The sequence below is a fragment of the Vicia villosa genome, unplaced genomic scaffold (assembly GCF_029867415.1).
Source record: "Vicia villosa cultivar HV-30 ecotype Madison, WI unplaced genomic scaffold, Vvil1.0 ctg.000832F_1_1, whole genome shotgun sequence".
Lineage (NCBI taxonomy): Eukaryota > Viridiplantae > Streptophyta > Magnoliopsida > Fabales > Fabaceae > Vicia > Vicia villosa.
Genome location: NW_026705366.1, coordinates 623995 through 641329, shown reverse-complemented (window position 1 = coordinate 641329; position 17335 = coordinate 623995). Strand labels below are relative to the sequence as shown.

Sequence of the window (17335 nt, the reverse complement as noted above, 5' to 3'; positions counted from 1 at the left end):
CTCTGGTCCCCAAAACTAAATCTTGGAAGATCCTCTTCATAATTACCCAATTTTGAGGATATTCCAATTTGGGTAATATTAAATAATTTGAAATAGTGTGTAATGTATATACATCAATTAATAGATAAATACCAATACCAACATTCGATTGGTTGGGCTGTACAAGATTAATTTGGCATCAATCTTAAATAAGTGGTTAGAGTTTAGATATATAATTCTTAAAGAAAAGTCAGTTGATATGAGATGATTCATTTATGATCGACCTCAAATATGTGCAATTACAATCACTACAAGAAAAATGAGTTTTTGCAGCGACAAAAGTTGTTGAGAAAAATACGAAATTGCTGCAAAATGTATTTTTTGCAACGAAAAAAATGTCGTTGCATATCGTTGGTATAAGTGCCGTTGCAAAAAGTTTTGCAACGACATTTGATGTCGCTGTCATAACAAATGTTTTTATAACAATAATTATTGCTGCCTTATTTGATCAAGTACAATGCCCATAGTCGTTGCCAAAAGCTGTTTTTTGTCAACAACTAAAGATATTGTCGAAAATCATTTTTGTCGACGATATGAGTTGTTGCCATATAATCTATACCTCAACCATAAAAGTAGTTGGCATAAATTAGATTTCGCAACAATTTATGTCATTAATAAAAATGTAATTATATTTTTAAACTTCCTTTTAAAATTAGCATCATTATTTTCATTTAAATTGTCATTATTATTTAAAAATACATAATTTAACAATATAAATCACAAGATTGATAATATTTTTTTCAAGAAATGTTAACAATAATTAATATAATATTAAATTAAAAAATACCACAAATTATCCCAATTGACATAAAAATTTAAATTTCTAAAAACATCAAAAACTAAATATTAATAAACAACCTTGTTCCCATAAAAATAAAAATAAAAATAAAAATTACATAGTTAATAAATGAAATTATGACTCTCGCCAACATGATTATTAACTCTTCTTTATATCTTTGCTTCGAAGCCTTCTTGGTGAAGTAGTTGAAGTACTCTTACTTGACCTACAATTTCAAAACAATAAAAAATTAATGTACAAGTTTCTTTTACAATACATTCTTTTGCAATAGAAAAAAAAACTAATATAGTAAAAAGTCACATCAAAGTAAAAAATGAACAAATATGCACACATTGTCAAAACTCTTTGTTACACAAAAATACTAGTTCACCTACTCCTAGAGTAATAATGTTGCTCCCAACTTTTTACATAAAACACAATTAACTTCCCATGAAACTATATATCAATAGCAATCTTAAAGAGCACTTGTATAAGACATTATCATTAAATATAACTCTTATAATAAATAAACTATACTTAAAATATTCATACCACATATGCAAGACACTAGAAAATCCTACTTACAATTTTTCTGTAGTCATGTTATTAACTTTGTGATTAGATTCAAAAGTTGTATTCGGTGTACTAGAAGATTGTCCTCCCTGTAAAAATATTCAAAATACACTAATGACATATTCAATATAATAAATTAAAAAATTATATAAAACTACTAATTTATTATATTTTGTAATAAAAAGAACAATTTATATACTTACTTGAAAATTCATCATTTTATAAAACATATTTGCCATTTTTTCTTCAAATTGCGTCTTTATTTTTTCTTCGAGTTGTCTTTGACTCTCTTCAAACTTTGCAGTCATTTCTTCCCTCAATTTTTGCTCTTCTTGGAGTTGAGTTTCTACATCTTTTAATTTCATTTCCATATCATGCCTCTTTTCACACTCCTTTTCTAATTCTTCATGTAAGCCAATAACAGATTTACCCTTTTGTGGTTTTATTCCAGCTCCTAAGCCACGACAATATCCAGATCTTTCTCCTACAACTGATTTAAAAGCAATATTTATAAGCTTGTCTTTATCTTCGTCCACATATCCGGCTTCTTCAAAATCATTATAAGCTTCTCCAACCTTTGTCTATTACAAAATGTTAATTATAATTAGAAATAACAAAATTTATTACAATTATATATGTTTTGCAAATTAGGTAAATATATCATACATGTACTTCCTTAGAGGCATCATTTATCCATTCTCCATTGCTATTTGTGTGGGTCATTCGCCATAAATCTTGATAGTTTGGCTCTTTTTGAGTTTCTGGATCTCTCTGTACATAAATTTATATCATCACAAAATATAATTATCTATTAGTCATCAACTCAACAAAAAATATACCAAAAAAATTGATTTTATAAATCTATTGTTTACCGCATCATACCTAACAGCTTGAAATGACTTCCTTCCACATCTATGATTCATAACTTGTTTTGTTTTATTTAATTTGTTCCTTTCACTAATTGCCTGAAAATATTAAAAAACAAATATAACACTTTTTATATTTAAAACTAAGTCATCCATATTTTTATTAGATTTAATAGAAACATACCTTATAGTTAGCACTTGAAAAATAATCCACCAAATACTTCCAATCTTCCTCACTTATATCATCTGGCTTATGTTCTAAAGCTGTCTCATTTGTGTTGTATTGGCTAAAGTGTCGATGGAATCTACATCTATGATTTCGATAGAGTCTTTTAGCAGTATCGAGAATGACATCCCTGTTGTGTGTTGTATTATCAATGTCAAAAGTATCCTGCAGTTAATAATTGGAAAATAAACTATTGTAAGTACTTCATAAAAGAAATAAAATAAAATAAAAATGTACAATTTATAATTTACCAAAACTTTTGAAACTATCTTGTCATGTACATCTTGTGGTACTTTTCTCCACCTTTTGACATTAAAAGGAGCATTCTTTAGGACAACTATTGAAATCTCAGTCACAAAATTTGCAGCTCCTGGTCCAACAGCTACCATTTTATCACTTGGAATAACAACTTGCAATTTTCCAATAGAGCTCTTCTTTTTCTTTTTTACAATACCTAAGCCAATAGTTCTTCCTCTTCCAATTTTTCTTGTATTTGTATGTTCTATTGTATTTTGATCCAAAAATTAAGTTTATGAGAATTATAATGTGAACTTTTAAGATAGAAATATAAGAACAAATAGTATATGAATAGGGAAATAAGTACCTTCTTGTTGCTTACTTGTATTTGAAGAATTTGGAATTTGTAAATCCGGACCTTGATTTGGGGGAGCCATGACTATATAGAGAATGACAAAACATGAACAAATCAATTACAAAATTGATTAAGATGAAAATGGATGAAATCTTAAAATATGCATTTACCTTGAAAAAGAATAAAATAACCTGATTATGAAAGAAATTGAAGCTGGTTAGAAAAGAAATTAAAAAGTAGTGAAGAAGAAGTTCTCATAAGAGAAGATAATGGGTAACAGTTATCTAAGAGATAATGCTCTTCTAAAAATTGTCAAAAAAATTTAGCGCTAAAAATTACCTCCAATTTAATTGCTGTATAATTTAATTGATTGGGAAAAAATTGTTAATTAATTTTATCTAGATCACTATTCTTTTTACGTGTTTCATTCCTTTCTCTTGCACCCTTTCATAACTTGACACATCATCCATTAAATCACATATTCACCCTTTTGAATCTCATTTAAATATTCCTTAATTACTTTCATCAGCATTATCACCCATTAAATTCTCCTTTCCATAACTTCTTATTACCTTTTCAACACTCAATTCAATAATCTCCCAATAATACCGCACAAGTAGCATTAAATTTATTTATTTATTTTTGACTTATTCTTTATATCTCTTTCAATCAATTGCTTAATTATTTATTGTTAATTAATTAATTAAAAAATTTACTAAAAAATAGAAAAACTTTAACTATAAATTCCACTATCTCTCCCAATTAGTATTAATGACTAAAATATAGGCACGTAATTTTCCTTGAATCCCAACAAAAATGGTTTTTTATTAAAAAACAACATGGTTTATAGTTTATATCCTTCTTAGAATATCTATAATTAATAATTAAATAAAATAATAATAATGGTTTAAAAATATGATATGAAACTTTCTATAAGAAACACGGTTATAATTATTTTATTATTATTCTGTCAAAAAATTAGTTTATTATTATAATAATATTATTTATTTTTTCAATCAAAACAAGCCGTATAAAAATTTAATCACACATTGAAATTTAGAGAATCCTGTGGTTAATAAAATCAACATATTCTGTGCATCACAGAAATTAATTAATTAATTAATTAATTTAAAAGGCTAAAATATAGGAAGTACAGTATAGTATAGTTTATTGTAATTTCTTCATATTATTTTTATTATTAATTAATGTAAAAAGGCTAAAATATAAGAAGTATATTAAAGTTTTATTCTTATATGAGTAGTTAGTCATGAATTTATACAACTCACTAACCGATTAACTCACAATTATATATAAAATTTTCATATGCAACTTTCATTACTTATTTCATATATACAAAAACTAATTTTTATAATTATATTGAATTAAATCTCTATTAAAATTGTTGATAAAAAATTGGTTCTCTTAATATTGTAGAGATTTATAAGAATCAATTTTAATATAAACAAATGTTACTTAAATAAATAAAATGTTAATAATGCGTACAAATTAAACACATAATTAAATTAAAATAAGTGAGAATATTAATAATAGATTAAAAAATCCTAAATTTAATGGTTGTGCCAATTTTTATATTTGGAAGACATATTTATAAATAAAATAATATAAAAAACTATTTTTATTCAGAGTCAGAATCTTCCGTATCTGAATAGTCGTCCTCATCTGTTGAAGATTGGTATTCGTAATCATCAGTATCATAGTCACTTGCATCATTTGCTACTTTGAGCTCTTCTTCTTCGATAATAGTATGTTCATAGCTTGTTCCACCAATATCATTTCGGTTTAAAATCTCTCTTTGGTCCAATGACGATGTTTCTAATGCCTTATATGTATTGTTATTGTTGAACTCATTTAGTTGATATGGCTCTGAGTCATCTTCATCTTGAGGAAAATCATAAACATTCCTTGGTTTTACTTTTACCACAGTATACCAATTTTGATTGTTATTCTGCTTGACATAATAAACTGACCCAGCTTGTGAACCTAAAACAAATGGATCGTTTCTGTAAAATATCTTTGTGATATCTAGACTAATAAATCCATACTCATCTTTTTTATATCCTCTTCTTTGATTTCGAACTTGAGAAGGAGCCTCAAACCAATCACATTTTAACAATATCACAGAGTTATTATCCAAATACCTTACTTCAACGATTTTTTTAATCATTCCATAATATTCAACGTGTCCGGATAACTCGTCTCCTTTCACAACCACACCACTATTTTGAGTTTTTAAGTGTTGCTCAACACTTTTTGCACGAAATTTGAAATTATTAAGGATGTATCCATTGTGGATGAGTACCCGAGAATCTGGCCCTCTTGATAACGCAATAAGTTGGTCATTGATCCTTCCATCTTGTAACTGTTTTAATCTGATAACCTGCATATATAATATTATTGTTGAAGAAAATCAATTTATAAATCAATTAACAACATGACTTAGAGCAGTTGATTTTTATTATAAATGACACTTACTTCATTTTCAAACCACTTGTGAAATTGATTCATATGCCTCTTCTCAACATTTATATTACTTTCATTTCTTATCTTTGTCATATGCTCCCTTGTATTATTAAAAATACAAACTTGTTAGAAAAAAATATGGTTAGTTATAATTTTTATATTGAAGTAAAGTTAGAGTAAGCTACTTACTCAATCCAAGGTCTGACTTCTTCACAATTTTGTAATATGTAAAAATGAGCCTGGAGAATTTCAGAAAGACTCATATTTTCCCAAGAATCACCGCCTATAGGTCGACCATTTTTTTTAAACACTGATAAGCTTGTGCAATTTTCACTTACACAATCCATATAGGTTGATTTAGTCTAGAGTCCATATCAACCAAATATCTAGCACAAAATGTCATACACTCTTCAGCTAGATACCCTTCTGCTATTGAACCTTCAGGTGCTTTGTTACGCACATAATTTTTTAGTACTCGTAAAAATCTGGAAGAAAACACACAATAATTATTTATGCATATATGTATTGATTGAAAACTAAAATATTTAAACTTTATACATCAAAATATTGTGCTAACTAACCTTTCAATAGGATACATCCATCTATATTGAACTGGACCTCCGAGTTTTGCTTCATTTGCCAAATGAATCGGTAGATGAACCATAACATCAAAAAAAGATGGTGGAAAAATGCGCTCTAACTTACAAAGGGTTATTGCCATATGCTTCTCTAAGCAGTCTAATTCATCAACTTTTAACTCTTTAGAGCACAAGTCACCAAAGAATAGTGATAACTCAATTAATGGATCACATGCATCTTTAGGAAGTAACCCCCTTATGGCAAGTGGAACAATTCTCTCAAAAAGAACATGATAATCATGACTTTTAAGTCCGGAAATCTTGCATTCCTTTGCATTTATACAACGACCTATATTTGAGGCATAAGAGTCGGGAAACCTAACATCTTTCAATATTTGACAAAATTTAGCCTTTTCTATCGATGACATCGTGTAACGAGCTGGAGGAATAACATACTTGTCTCCATTTCTAATAGGACATAGTGACTTTTTGAATCCCATGTGTTTCAAATCTAGCCGAGATTTTAAAGTATCTTTTGTTTTTCCATCAATATTCAACAATGTCCCAATAACACTTTCACAAATATTTTTTTCTATATGCATCACATCTAGATTATGCCTTAATAATATAGTTTTCCAATAAGGTAATTGGAAAAATATACTTTTTTTCTTCCAATTATGTTTTTCACCTTCATTCCGCTTTCGTTTTCTTATGGTTTTACCAAAGATCACTGGTTGTATATTTTCATGTTGCGCTATGACTTCATCTCCTGTCAATGGTTGTGGTGCATGTCTAACCTCTTTTGTATTGTCAAATGAGCTCTTATTATTACGCCAAGGGTGGTTAGTAGGTAAAAATCTACGGTGACCCATGTAGCATTGCTTGAAACTATATTTTAAATGACATGAGATGGTTTCTTTGTTGCAACAAGGACAAGCTAATGATCCTTTAGTACTCCATCCAGATAGCATCCCGTAAGCTGGAAAATCATTTATAGTCCATAACAAGGCTGCATGTAATTGAAAATTACTGCTTGAAGAAGCATCATAGGTTTCAATACCCACATCCCATAATTCCTTTAAGTCATCAATTAGTGGTTGAAGGTAAACATCAATATCATTTCCAGGACTAGTTGGTCCTGAAATAAGTAATGATAACATAAAATTGGGTTGTTTCATACATAACCAGGGAGGTAAGTTGTAAGGAACTAAAACCACAGGCCACATACTATAATTGGGGCTCATCATACCGAAGGGATTAAAACCATCTGATGCTAGACCAAGTCTTATATTACGTGCATCTGCAGAGAAAAACTTGTGTTGATCATCAAATCTTTTCCATGTCAAAGAGTCAGCTGGGTGCCTCAAAATTCCGTCATCAATTCTTTTATCTTTATGCCATTTCATGTCTTGTGCAATTTGTTTTGACATAAACAATCTTTGTAGTCTTGGTTTTATGGGAAAGTAACGAACTATCTTATTAGGGACATTATTCTTCTTCGTATTTTCTTTCCATCTACTTTTCTCACAAATAGGACATTCGTCAAGATTTTCGTAGTCTTTTCCTCTATACAAAATACAATCATTAGCACAAGCATCTATCTTGACATAATCAAGTCCAAGATCCTTTATAATCTTTTTAACTTCATATATTGAGCTAGGAAGCACATTACCTTCGGGAAAAGCTTCAGCCAATAGCTTTAACAGTGAGTCAAGTGAGGTATTGCTCCATCCATAAAGACATTTCATTTGGAAAAGTCGCATAATAAAAGATAACTTGGAGAATTTTTTACAACCTGGATATAATTTTTGTTCAGCATCTTTCACTAATCCATAAAATCTTTTAGCTTCCTTATTTGGCTCTTCATTGACATTACTAGACATAGGATGATCAAACACCTTTTCACTATGCGCGTTAAATGATTGATGCATGTCATAAAGCATGGTGAAAGTTTGGGCATCATCACTTCTTTCATTTTCAACATCATTGTTAATATCATTATCTTGAAAATCACTATCACTTGATGAATCACTTGAAGATTCTCCATGATACTCCCAATTCACATAACTTGGCTCAAATCCCCACTCATGCAAATCATGATCCACATCATCTCTTGTCTTGAAATTGACATTATTGCATCTGCAACACGGACACCTAATTGTTTTTGGAGGCTTATTCCCAGAAAAAGCAAAATCTAAAAAATCGTCCATTCCTTTTAAGTATTCTGGTAAGCTTCTATCTCTAAGTTTGATCCATCTTTTATTTTGCTTGGTCATTACCACGCGTTCCTGTGATTTTAAAATAATATATACACAATATTTAAAATATATGACAAAGGAATCATTCATATAATTAAAATTATATGTAACTCAAATTTAATATTTTCATAAAAATAATTATTAAAATTACAAATAGAAAAATATGGCAATGTTTCACATCAAATTTTATTTTTAAAGCATACGTTTAAGATTCTTTTTTCAAAAAAAGTTTAAATTAGCTTCTTATTTCCTTCCAAACTGTATGATGAAAATAAAGATCGCAGACACCTTTAAAATAAAAGTTGTATTTACTTCCGAATAACATATCATATTTTTCTAATTCACAAAAATAAATCATTCTATTGAACACATAATCATTAAAAATTAATTTTTTTTCTTTTATGAAAATAAAAATGGAACTAACACACAAATGATATTATCATATTCAAAGAGAGGCAATAGTCAATAGATTTAAAACAATATAAAATACAATAACGTGAGATAAGAAAATTTTACCCAATCTCTCTCAAATAAATGTTGAGTTATGGTTGTCTAACACTTCTTCTTTTTCTTTCTTTTTGTGTAGTCTTGAACTTTTTTTCTCAATTGGTGAATGGTGGTTGTTATTCACTCATTAGATTTTTATAGTCTCTTTTTTTAATTAATTTTTTATTCTAATTATTAAAAATATACGGTCAATAAATAGATCCTATTTTTTAGAACTAACTTAATTTCAAATTTACAATAAATGAACAAAACCTAAAAAATTTAGGTTTTAAATTTGAATATCTAACATAATTATCTTATCTCTTCCTAAGTTTTTTAAAAAAACAAATACTTAAAAAAACAAACCTTAATGGGCCACCTAAAAAGGAAATACGTGGAAATTAGAAGCATACTAAATATTTTAGTTTCCTTAATTATAGACAAATTCAAGTGAATATCTAACCACTATTGAACATGTAAATGAATTACACAATCTAATTCTTGTATTGGTGTGAAAATTTAAAATCTGTAAACCATAAGAGTTGATTTAATGTAAAATTAAAACTGCCCATTTTTAAACCGTTAAAGTTAATTTATTAGTTTATTATTATTTTATTTTATTTAATTATGTTTTGCTTTTGACATAAATACTTCTTCAAACAACATGTTGTATATATTTTGACCATGTCCATCAAATATTTTATATTTTTTTCAAAATTTTCATGTTTTATTATTTTTTTATTTTGGACATAAATATATCATTAATTTATAAATTTATAAATTTTGTATTATTTACTAAATATTTTATTCTATTTTTTATTTTAAAATATTTTTATTTTTGATTGTAGATATAAATATCTTAATAAACAATAAACTACACTAAAATTTTGCCATTTAAAATTTTTTAAATATTATTTTTAATTAGTTATCTTTCATCACAATTAGATATTAATATATTTGCCTTTGGGTTTAAACAAAATGCACAAATATGTTAGATCATCTTCTTTTTTTTATTTGGTTCGATATAAATTTTAACTATTTTCTTGATATATCATTTACCATACTCAAAACAAATATGATAAAAAAATATTTTTCAAGAAATTATAACTTTTTCATAAGAGAATTATTTTTAAAAGTGAGTAATATTTTCAGCAATAAAGAAATTGTTGCGGAAAGATAATTTAGTACAGTCACTTCAAATAGTTACTATATGTGTCTATAAAATCATATTTTTCTAGCGATAATATGTTTTTTTGGGATAAGTTATTTTCTCTTAGAAATAATGCTATATTTGAGAGATGTATAAAGTTATCACAACAACTAATATTAGTCATCGCAACATGCAAATTAAAAAGTTAAATTATTTTTAGCGGCTATAGTAATTGTTGCGATAAGTCATTTTTCTCAACGATAATATGATTGTCGAGAAAAATAATAATTTATTGCTACGACTTACATTAGTTGCTGCAATATATATATATTAAAAAGTTGAATTATTTCCAGCGACAATAATAATTGTTGCGATAAGTCACTTTTCTCAGCGATAATATGATTGTTGAGAAAAAGAGTAACTTATTATTACGACTCAAATTTGTTGTTGCTATATGCATGATATTGTCAGCAAATTGAAAGTCGTTGCAAAAAAGTCGCTGCCAAATATCTAATTTCTTGTAGTGAATTATGATGTATTGTTTTTTTTAGTGTGAGAACTCTTACGACGTTGTCATTTAAAAATTTGTTTCGTCGGTTTCGATGTGGATGATGTGGTTGACAAAATCCTACAGTTGTCTTGGTGTTGTCATTCTATGGGGTCAAAATCCATATATATATATATATATATATATATATATATATATATATATATATATATATATATATATATATATATATATATATATATATATATATATATATATATATTTCAAAGTCGGTTTTTAGTAAACATATGATGAATTGTATTTAGTTGTTTTTAAGTAAAATGTTCAAATATGAGAAATCGTAATTTAACATCAATTTACTTTATTTTATTTTTCTTTAACACTTTTGATTTTTTAACTTTAATGATCATATATTTTTATAGAGTCTAAAAATTAATGTATAACAATGTTGTATTTTACTTCAATGTATATTATTTCTTAAAAAATAAATCTTGGCTTCATAAGAGGTAGCGATGTATTTTATTATCCATTTGTCTCATATTTTTATATAATCTTTAAAGATTATAATTATTGATATTAAAAAAAGTGGACAATTCTGCTGCAATTCAATTTCAATTTTTTGAAATATATAAATACCAATAATCATTAATAGAAGGAATTAACTTGTGGGTTGGTTTACTAGGAATCTTGTGATGACGATGACGGTACAAATATACACAAACAGAGTCCTAGAAAACAATCACCACACCAATGCTTCACTGCTTGATAATTAATTATATATTTGTGTTTTCATTTTATTGCTTCACACAACAAATACTACATGACGTTTCAAAAAGACGGACAAATATAATCTATGATATCCTTCGATCGTATCTTTGAATTTGACATTTACCCATTTCTCTTTTTACACTACGTACAATCATCGGTTTCTCTTTTTCCTATAGTACACAAGTACGTAAAAGATTTGTTCTCTTTTTTTAAATACTAGAAAAACGAAATAGTGCCTCAAAGTATTTAAATTGTTTCTTGGAGGTTCGTTAATTAAGAATTATTGCAAAAAGATCTATAAATTTAGTTTTTAAGATGATTGAATAGTTAATAACATACATAAAAATAAAGTTTATATATTGAATTAACAACTGTCATAAAATCTTTTCCCCCTGCAAGTTATAATAAAGTCAAGCAATTTTCAATTATTAAACCTAAAAGACAAAAGATTCTTCTCTCTCTCTAAACACACACTATTTCCATCTTTTATCATGCAAAGTCTTCTTCTATTCTATTTATAGCCCCCTCCCTCTTTCCCCTTCTCTCATCACCAAACCTCATCACTTCATCACAAAACCAAAAACAATTTCTCTCATATTCATTCTCTCCATCCACACAAAAAAAAAAAAAGGCCATGAGTTACCCTTTTCCAATATACTTCATTCTCTTAATAATAACCATCCCACGTTTAATATCCACTGTTGGAAAAACCGAGCAATGGAAATCATCACTACCAACAGAGTTATCCACAACAAACAACAACATATCTGAAAAAATCATAACCAACCCAAAAGCCCTTGAAGAAGCTTCAACCGACTACGGCAACCTCGTACACGAATTACCAGCCGCGGTGTTTCGTCCGACAACTGTGAACGACATAGCAACTCTCATCAAGCTGTCGTTCAACAGTTCTGTCCCTTTTCGTATAGCGGCAAGAGGACAAGGTCATTCGACGCGCGGACAAGCCATGGCACGTGACGGAGTCGTTGTGGACATAAAAGGGTTAAGAGAAAGAGGAGATGTTAGGAATAATATTAAAATGAAAAATGTTAATGAGGGGATTAAGGTATTTGGAGATGCTAAGGTTGGATACTATGTGGATGTTGGTGGGGAACAACTGTGGATTGATGTTTTATATGAAACACTTGAATATGGACTTGCACCTGTTTCTTGGACTGATTATCTTTACTTGACTGTTGGTGGAACACTCTCTAATGCTGGAATTAGTGGACAAACGTTTCGTTATGGACCTCAAATTTCCACTGTTCATCAATTGGATGTTGTTACTGGTATGTATATACATCAACATTTTCTTCTGCATCTAATATATTTTTCTTTTATAAGTTCACGAAGTGGTAATAACAGCTAAAAATTCACACATACAACTATGAGATCAAGAGTTTGAACTTTGGTGTTGGTGTCTAACTTAATGATAGTTTATATTAAGATTATTTGTGACTAGGGTTAAATTCAGAGTTCATATACTCAATGATTTAACTAATGGTTGTGGTCGCATAAAAGTTTGCGATTTCAATTGATATAGGTGTTACGATACTGATTACGGTCATCACGGTGTAAATTAACCATAATTTATTTTTTATAATAAAAATTGTGAATAACATTATTGGTATCAACACTTTCTAATAAGGTTTTGTCGTGGCCGTTTATTGGTATCGTTTGCTTGATGATATATTAGATCGATGTAAATTGCTTTGTAAATTATAGTTGAAATTTATGATTTTTTTTTTTCAAGAGTCAGGACCTGTTGTGTCACAATCCATTTGATTTTAGATAAAAACAGATAGAAATGGAGAAACTAAGGAACTTCCATGTGCATGTTGGCTTTACAATGCACAGTGACATATAAAGGAAAACTTTTCTAACTTCTTTTTATAAAAAGACATATCTTAAGATTTAACAAATAATCTGTTTTAGTTTTAGTATCATAAAGACTTTCATTAGATTCCATCACAGAACTTTTATAGCTTTATTTTTTATTATAAAGTTTCTTATATGTTGTTTTGGATTGTTTTTTATTATTAAATTTCTCCTATTTACTATTACTACCAAATTTCGTGGTTGTTAAGAGATTCTTGTTCTGATATTTTGGAGAAGTTAATAAGTAATTTCCACCCGGTCATGTTTTTGAAAAATTCTAAACCTATGCACACAGTTCACATTGTCGACATAGTCTAGTCCTATTTTTTCTTTTTATTTTATAGGCTGTTGGTTTTATATGTTGTTTGGTCCAAGTCTACTTAGGTCAATTCCTTAACTATAATAATTTTAATTAAAATAATAAATATTTTGAACTTTACCCGTATGCTTTTTAAGGAATATGTATGCATGCAAGTAGTTTATTGTTTATTATATATTATGTTATCATATAAAATTGTATATAATACTTTTTCCAATTTAAATTTATTTAGAAAAGAGAGCCGTTATGAAGGTATACAATACGGATTATCGTATAAAATTCAAAATTTAACACATGTAAATTATGATTAAAAATCCTTCGTAAAATATTTGTCATGGTTAAATCAAAACAAAATAGAACCATGTTTTAATTTTTCTCTCTCTCAAAATTTAATTTATATATGGTCTTCAAAAACTTCAGACTGCTTTATTTTTCTCGAAAACTCACACATCAAATGTAGAGATGTAAATAATTTGTATATTAAATATTTATGGAGTTCTTTACTATATATGATACTTGATTATAAACCATATGATACATAAATATTTCTTTTTTGTAGTCAAATAATTAATTTAAATACTTAATAAAATTTGATTATTTGGTACTTTTTTTTCAGGAAAAGGAGAATTTGTAACATGCTCTAAACAGAAGAATTCAGAACTATTTCACGGTGTCCTTGGTGGTTTAGGACAATTTGGAATAATCACAAAGGCAAGAATAGCTCTTGAGGCAGCACCAAAGAGGGTACGTACACTTTTCAAAATAGAAGAAAAAATAGACTAAATTTTTTTGTCTTGTTGCTAGCTTCTTCTTCCAACCATTCATAATAATCCCAATTCTTCTATGTTGTCACATTAATTGTTCAACCATATATCAAAATCAAACTTTACAAGAGCATCTAATTATTGTCCTTGTAGTGTAGTATTTTACACATCCATGAACAAAAAAAATACAAAATTAAATAATGCGACAATTAAGTTATAGCCACATGTATAGATAATGTAAGATTCATAAGAATGAAAACAATTAAATAGTTGTTTTGAAAAAAGGAGAAAAATTTCAGAAGTACTTTTATAATGATTGTGACTGTATATGAGACCTTAATAAGTGATTGTGCCAATAAAAAGGGCCATATAATTATTTTTGTCCTCGTTGTCCTTTATTTTGTATTCTTTACATGTGCATGACTATGTTTTTGTTTCCACTATAATACTTCTAGAATCAATTAAAAGCAGAAAAAAAATCCAAAAAAGTTGAATGTATTTAATTCAAGTTTTGATTGAAATACATTTGATATTAAGATATTTGAATGAATATATTAATGGTGAATTTTTATTTGATTTTCATGCAGGTAAAATGGATTAGACTTTTGTATAGTGATTTTACAGATTTTACTAAAGATCAAGAAAGTTTAATTTTAAGCAAAAAGAGTAAATTGGATTATTTGGAAGGGATGGTGTTAATGCATCAAGGACCCATAAATAATTGGAGATCTTCTTTCTTCCCTTTAACCGACCATCACAGGATACTTTCCCTAGTTACTCAACATAGGGTCCTCTATTGTTTGGAAATTGCCAAATACTATGATCACCATTCTCAAAACACTCTCAACAAGGTACATTCTATTTTTTAATTATTACTTTTTTTAATATATTTTTTTTGGTCTAGTAGTTTAATTATCGGACCTCTACCCGAGTATCTATAGTTTGAATCTGCATCTCAGCAGTTGAATGTCTATATCATATCAATTACAGTTCAATATCTTTTCCGTTATCAAATGCAATTGAATGTCTCTGTAGTTAAATGTCTCTGTCGCTATCAACTACAGTTGAATATCTTTGCAATTGAATGTCTCTGATTCTATTTACTGTAGTTGAATGTCTTTGTTGCTATCAACTGCAGTTGAATGTCTCTGTAGTTGAATATCTCTATAATTGAATGTCTCTATTGCTATCAACTGGACTAATTTATATTTTTCATGTTTGTGTAGGAAATTCAAACATTGGTACAAGGACTAAACTATATCCCTGGATTTTATTATGAAAAAAATGTATCATTTGTTGAGTTCTTGAATAGAGTGAGAAGTGGAGAGTTGAAGCTTCAATCACAAGGACTATGGGATGTTCCTCATCCATGGCTTAACATGTTTGTTCCAAAATCAAGAATCATGGATTTTAATCTAGGTGTTTTCAACAACATAATTCAAAAAAGAAACATCACCACAGGACCTGTCTTAGTTTATCCAATGAATAGAAACAAGTAAGCACTTAATTAACCTATAAAAAGCTAATTAATTAAACTAAAATCTAGTTATGAGGAATCAATTAATCAATTAAATTATTTTTTTTTCAGGTGGGACAGTAAGATGTCAGCAACAATACCAGATAATGAGGATGAAATATTTTATGCCGTTGGATTTTTGCACTCAAGTGGATTTGATAACTGGAAAGCCTTTGATGCACAAAACATAGAAATTTTGAAATTTTGCAAAGATGCTGAAATTAAGTATAAGTTATATCTTCCCCACTACAGCACACAGGAAGAGTGGAGAAACCATTTTGGACCTAAAAAATGGAAAAGTTTTGTACAAAGAAAATATGAGTTTGATCCAAGAATGATTCTATCACCTGGACAAAGAATCTTCAACAATAATTAAAACCATAAAATATTTATGATGGGACTGCATGCATAGCTGGATCATCAGAGGTGTATATGATATGATCTAAATTCTAAACCTTTGATGAGAATCTGAATCATATAGCTTTTTTTTGTACTTTGGAATTTAATTTTGGTAGAGGGTGGGGTTATGTGTGCTGCATGAATTTGGCACATATATAAATCAGGTTATTCATACCTTAGATATGTTAGGTTGACACAATCATTTGTAAAATATGCACATATCTAGCTGTATCTTTTTTGTTCTCTCTCTGTAGTACATATTAGTATTCTCTCTAATAATTATTATAAATTTTTTCACTTTTTAAAGAGTTAAAAGGTAGTGCACTGACAGTGTAAAACTATTTTACACTGTCATCCAATAGGGAGTCATGAATGTGCCATGTTATTAAAGTTTTTTTTAAATAAAAGAATGTTTTAATTGGATGCATGGTGGTGATTGGTTGACAATGTAAAAATATTTTACACTGTCAGTGCATGATCCCTTTTCTCCTTTTTAAATACATTAAATCATCAATACATTTGAATTATATAAATTAAATACATTGATAATTCATTGCACCTAACTTTAATCCAATTCCTTCATCCGATCGAACTAGAACTAAAATTACTAATCTTGTTAAAAAAGAAAATTTGTTTTTTAAATATATTAAATAATAAATATATAAAATCATAGTCCAAATATATTAACTATATAACATATTTAAAAAGTGATTTTTTTCTATAATAAAAAATCAAGAACAGCCAACTAAAGATTTAAAGCACAAGAGATTATTTATATAGACTAGGAATATAATGATAAAATTTGATGCTATAATCCTTATAGGGTATTTAATATTTAATAAGATTTTAAAGACATGAATAATTAGGATGATGAAGGAATATAGCCTACACTTCTCTTTATTTATGTAGGGAGGAATTAGGGGATATTTTTAATTGTCTAGATTAATTTTTTAATTCAAAGTTTCGATCAGATTCTAAACATTTTCCTTCTTTTTCCAGCAAAGTTTAAATAATGTCCTCGAATAACTAAGTCAATTAGACAACAAAATACAAAAAAGAATATATGGTGACACTGCACATTTGGGAATGAGGAATGCAATGACAACATCAATAATTATTAAAAATAAAAAAGTTGATACAATATCTCAATTCTCAA

At 27.9% G+C, this 17335-nt stretch overlaps 4 protein-coding genes across 4 annotated transcripts; 1 reads left to right on the top strand and 3 right to left on the bottom strand.

Moving 5' to 3' along the window:
• Positions 1–976: 976 nt before the first annotated feature.
• On the bottom strand, positions 977–2166 carry LOC131631481 (uncharacterized). Its single transcript, XM_058902274.1, has 4 exons — positions 2057–2166; positions 1594–1971; positions 1403–1479; positions 977–1043 (listed from the first exon to the last, which is right to left on the bottom strand). Exons 1-4 carry the CDS (start codon positions 2111–2113, stop codon positions 977–979), a joined length of 579 nt encoding a protein of 192 aa, XP_058758257.1. The 5' UTR covers positions 2114–2166.
• Positions 2167–2194: 28 nt separating this feature from the next.
• On the bottom strand, positions 2195–3697 carry LOC131631480 (uncharacterized). Its single transcript, XM_058902273.1, has 6 exons — positions 3595–3697; positions 3087–3158; positions 2734–2984; positions 2441–2647; positions 2273–2355; positions 2195–2198 (listed from the first exon to the last, which is right to left on the bottom strand). Exons 1-6 carry the CDS (start codon positions 3695–3697, stop codon positions 2195–2197), a joined length of 720 nt encoding a protein of 239 aa, XP_058758256.1.
• Positions 3698–4710: 1013 nt separating this feature from the next.
• Positions 4711–8409, bottom strand: LOC131631479 (uncharacterized). The gene is made up of 4 exons (XM_058902272.1): positions 6137–8409; positions 5894–6040; positions 5568–5655; positions 4711–5472 (listed from the first exon to the last, which is right to left on the bottom strand). Exons 1-4 carry the CDS (start codon positions 8407–8409, stop codon positions 4711–4713), a joined length of 3270 nt encoding a protein of 1089 aa, XP_058758255.1.
• A 3405-nt stretch (positions 8410–11814) lies between these two features.
• LOC131631487 (cytokinin dehydrogenase 3-like) lies at positions 11815–16485 on the top strand. The gene is made up of 5 exons (XM_058902282.1): positions 11815–12592; positions 14117–14244; positions 14852–15115; positions 15491–15759; positions 15853–16485. The coding sequence occupies exons 1-5, from the start codon at positions 11938–11940 to the stop codon at positions 16154–16156; spliced, it is 1620 nt and encodes a 539-aa protein (XP_058758265.1). The 5' UTR covers positions 11815–11937; the 3' UTR covers positions 16157–16485.
• The last annotated feature ends 850 nt before the right edge of the window (positions 16486–17335 follow it).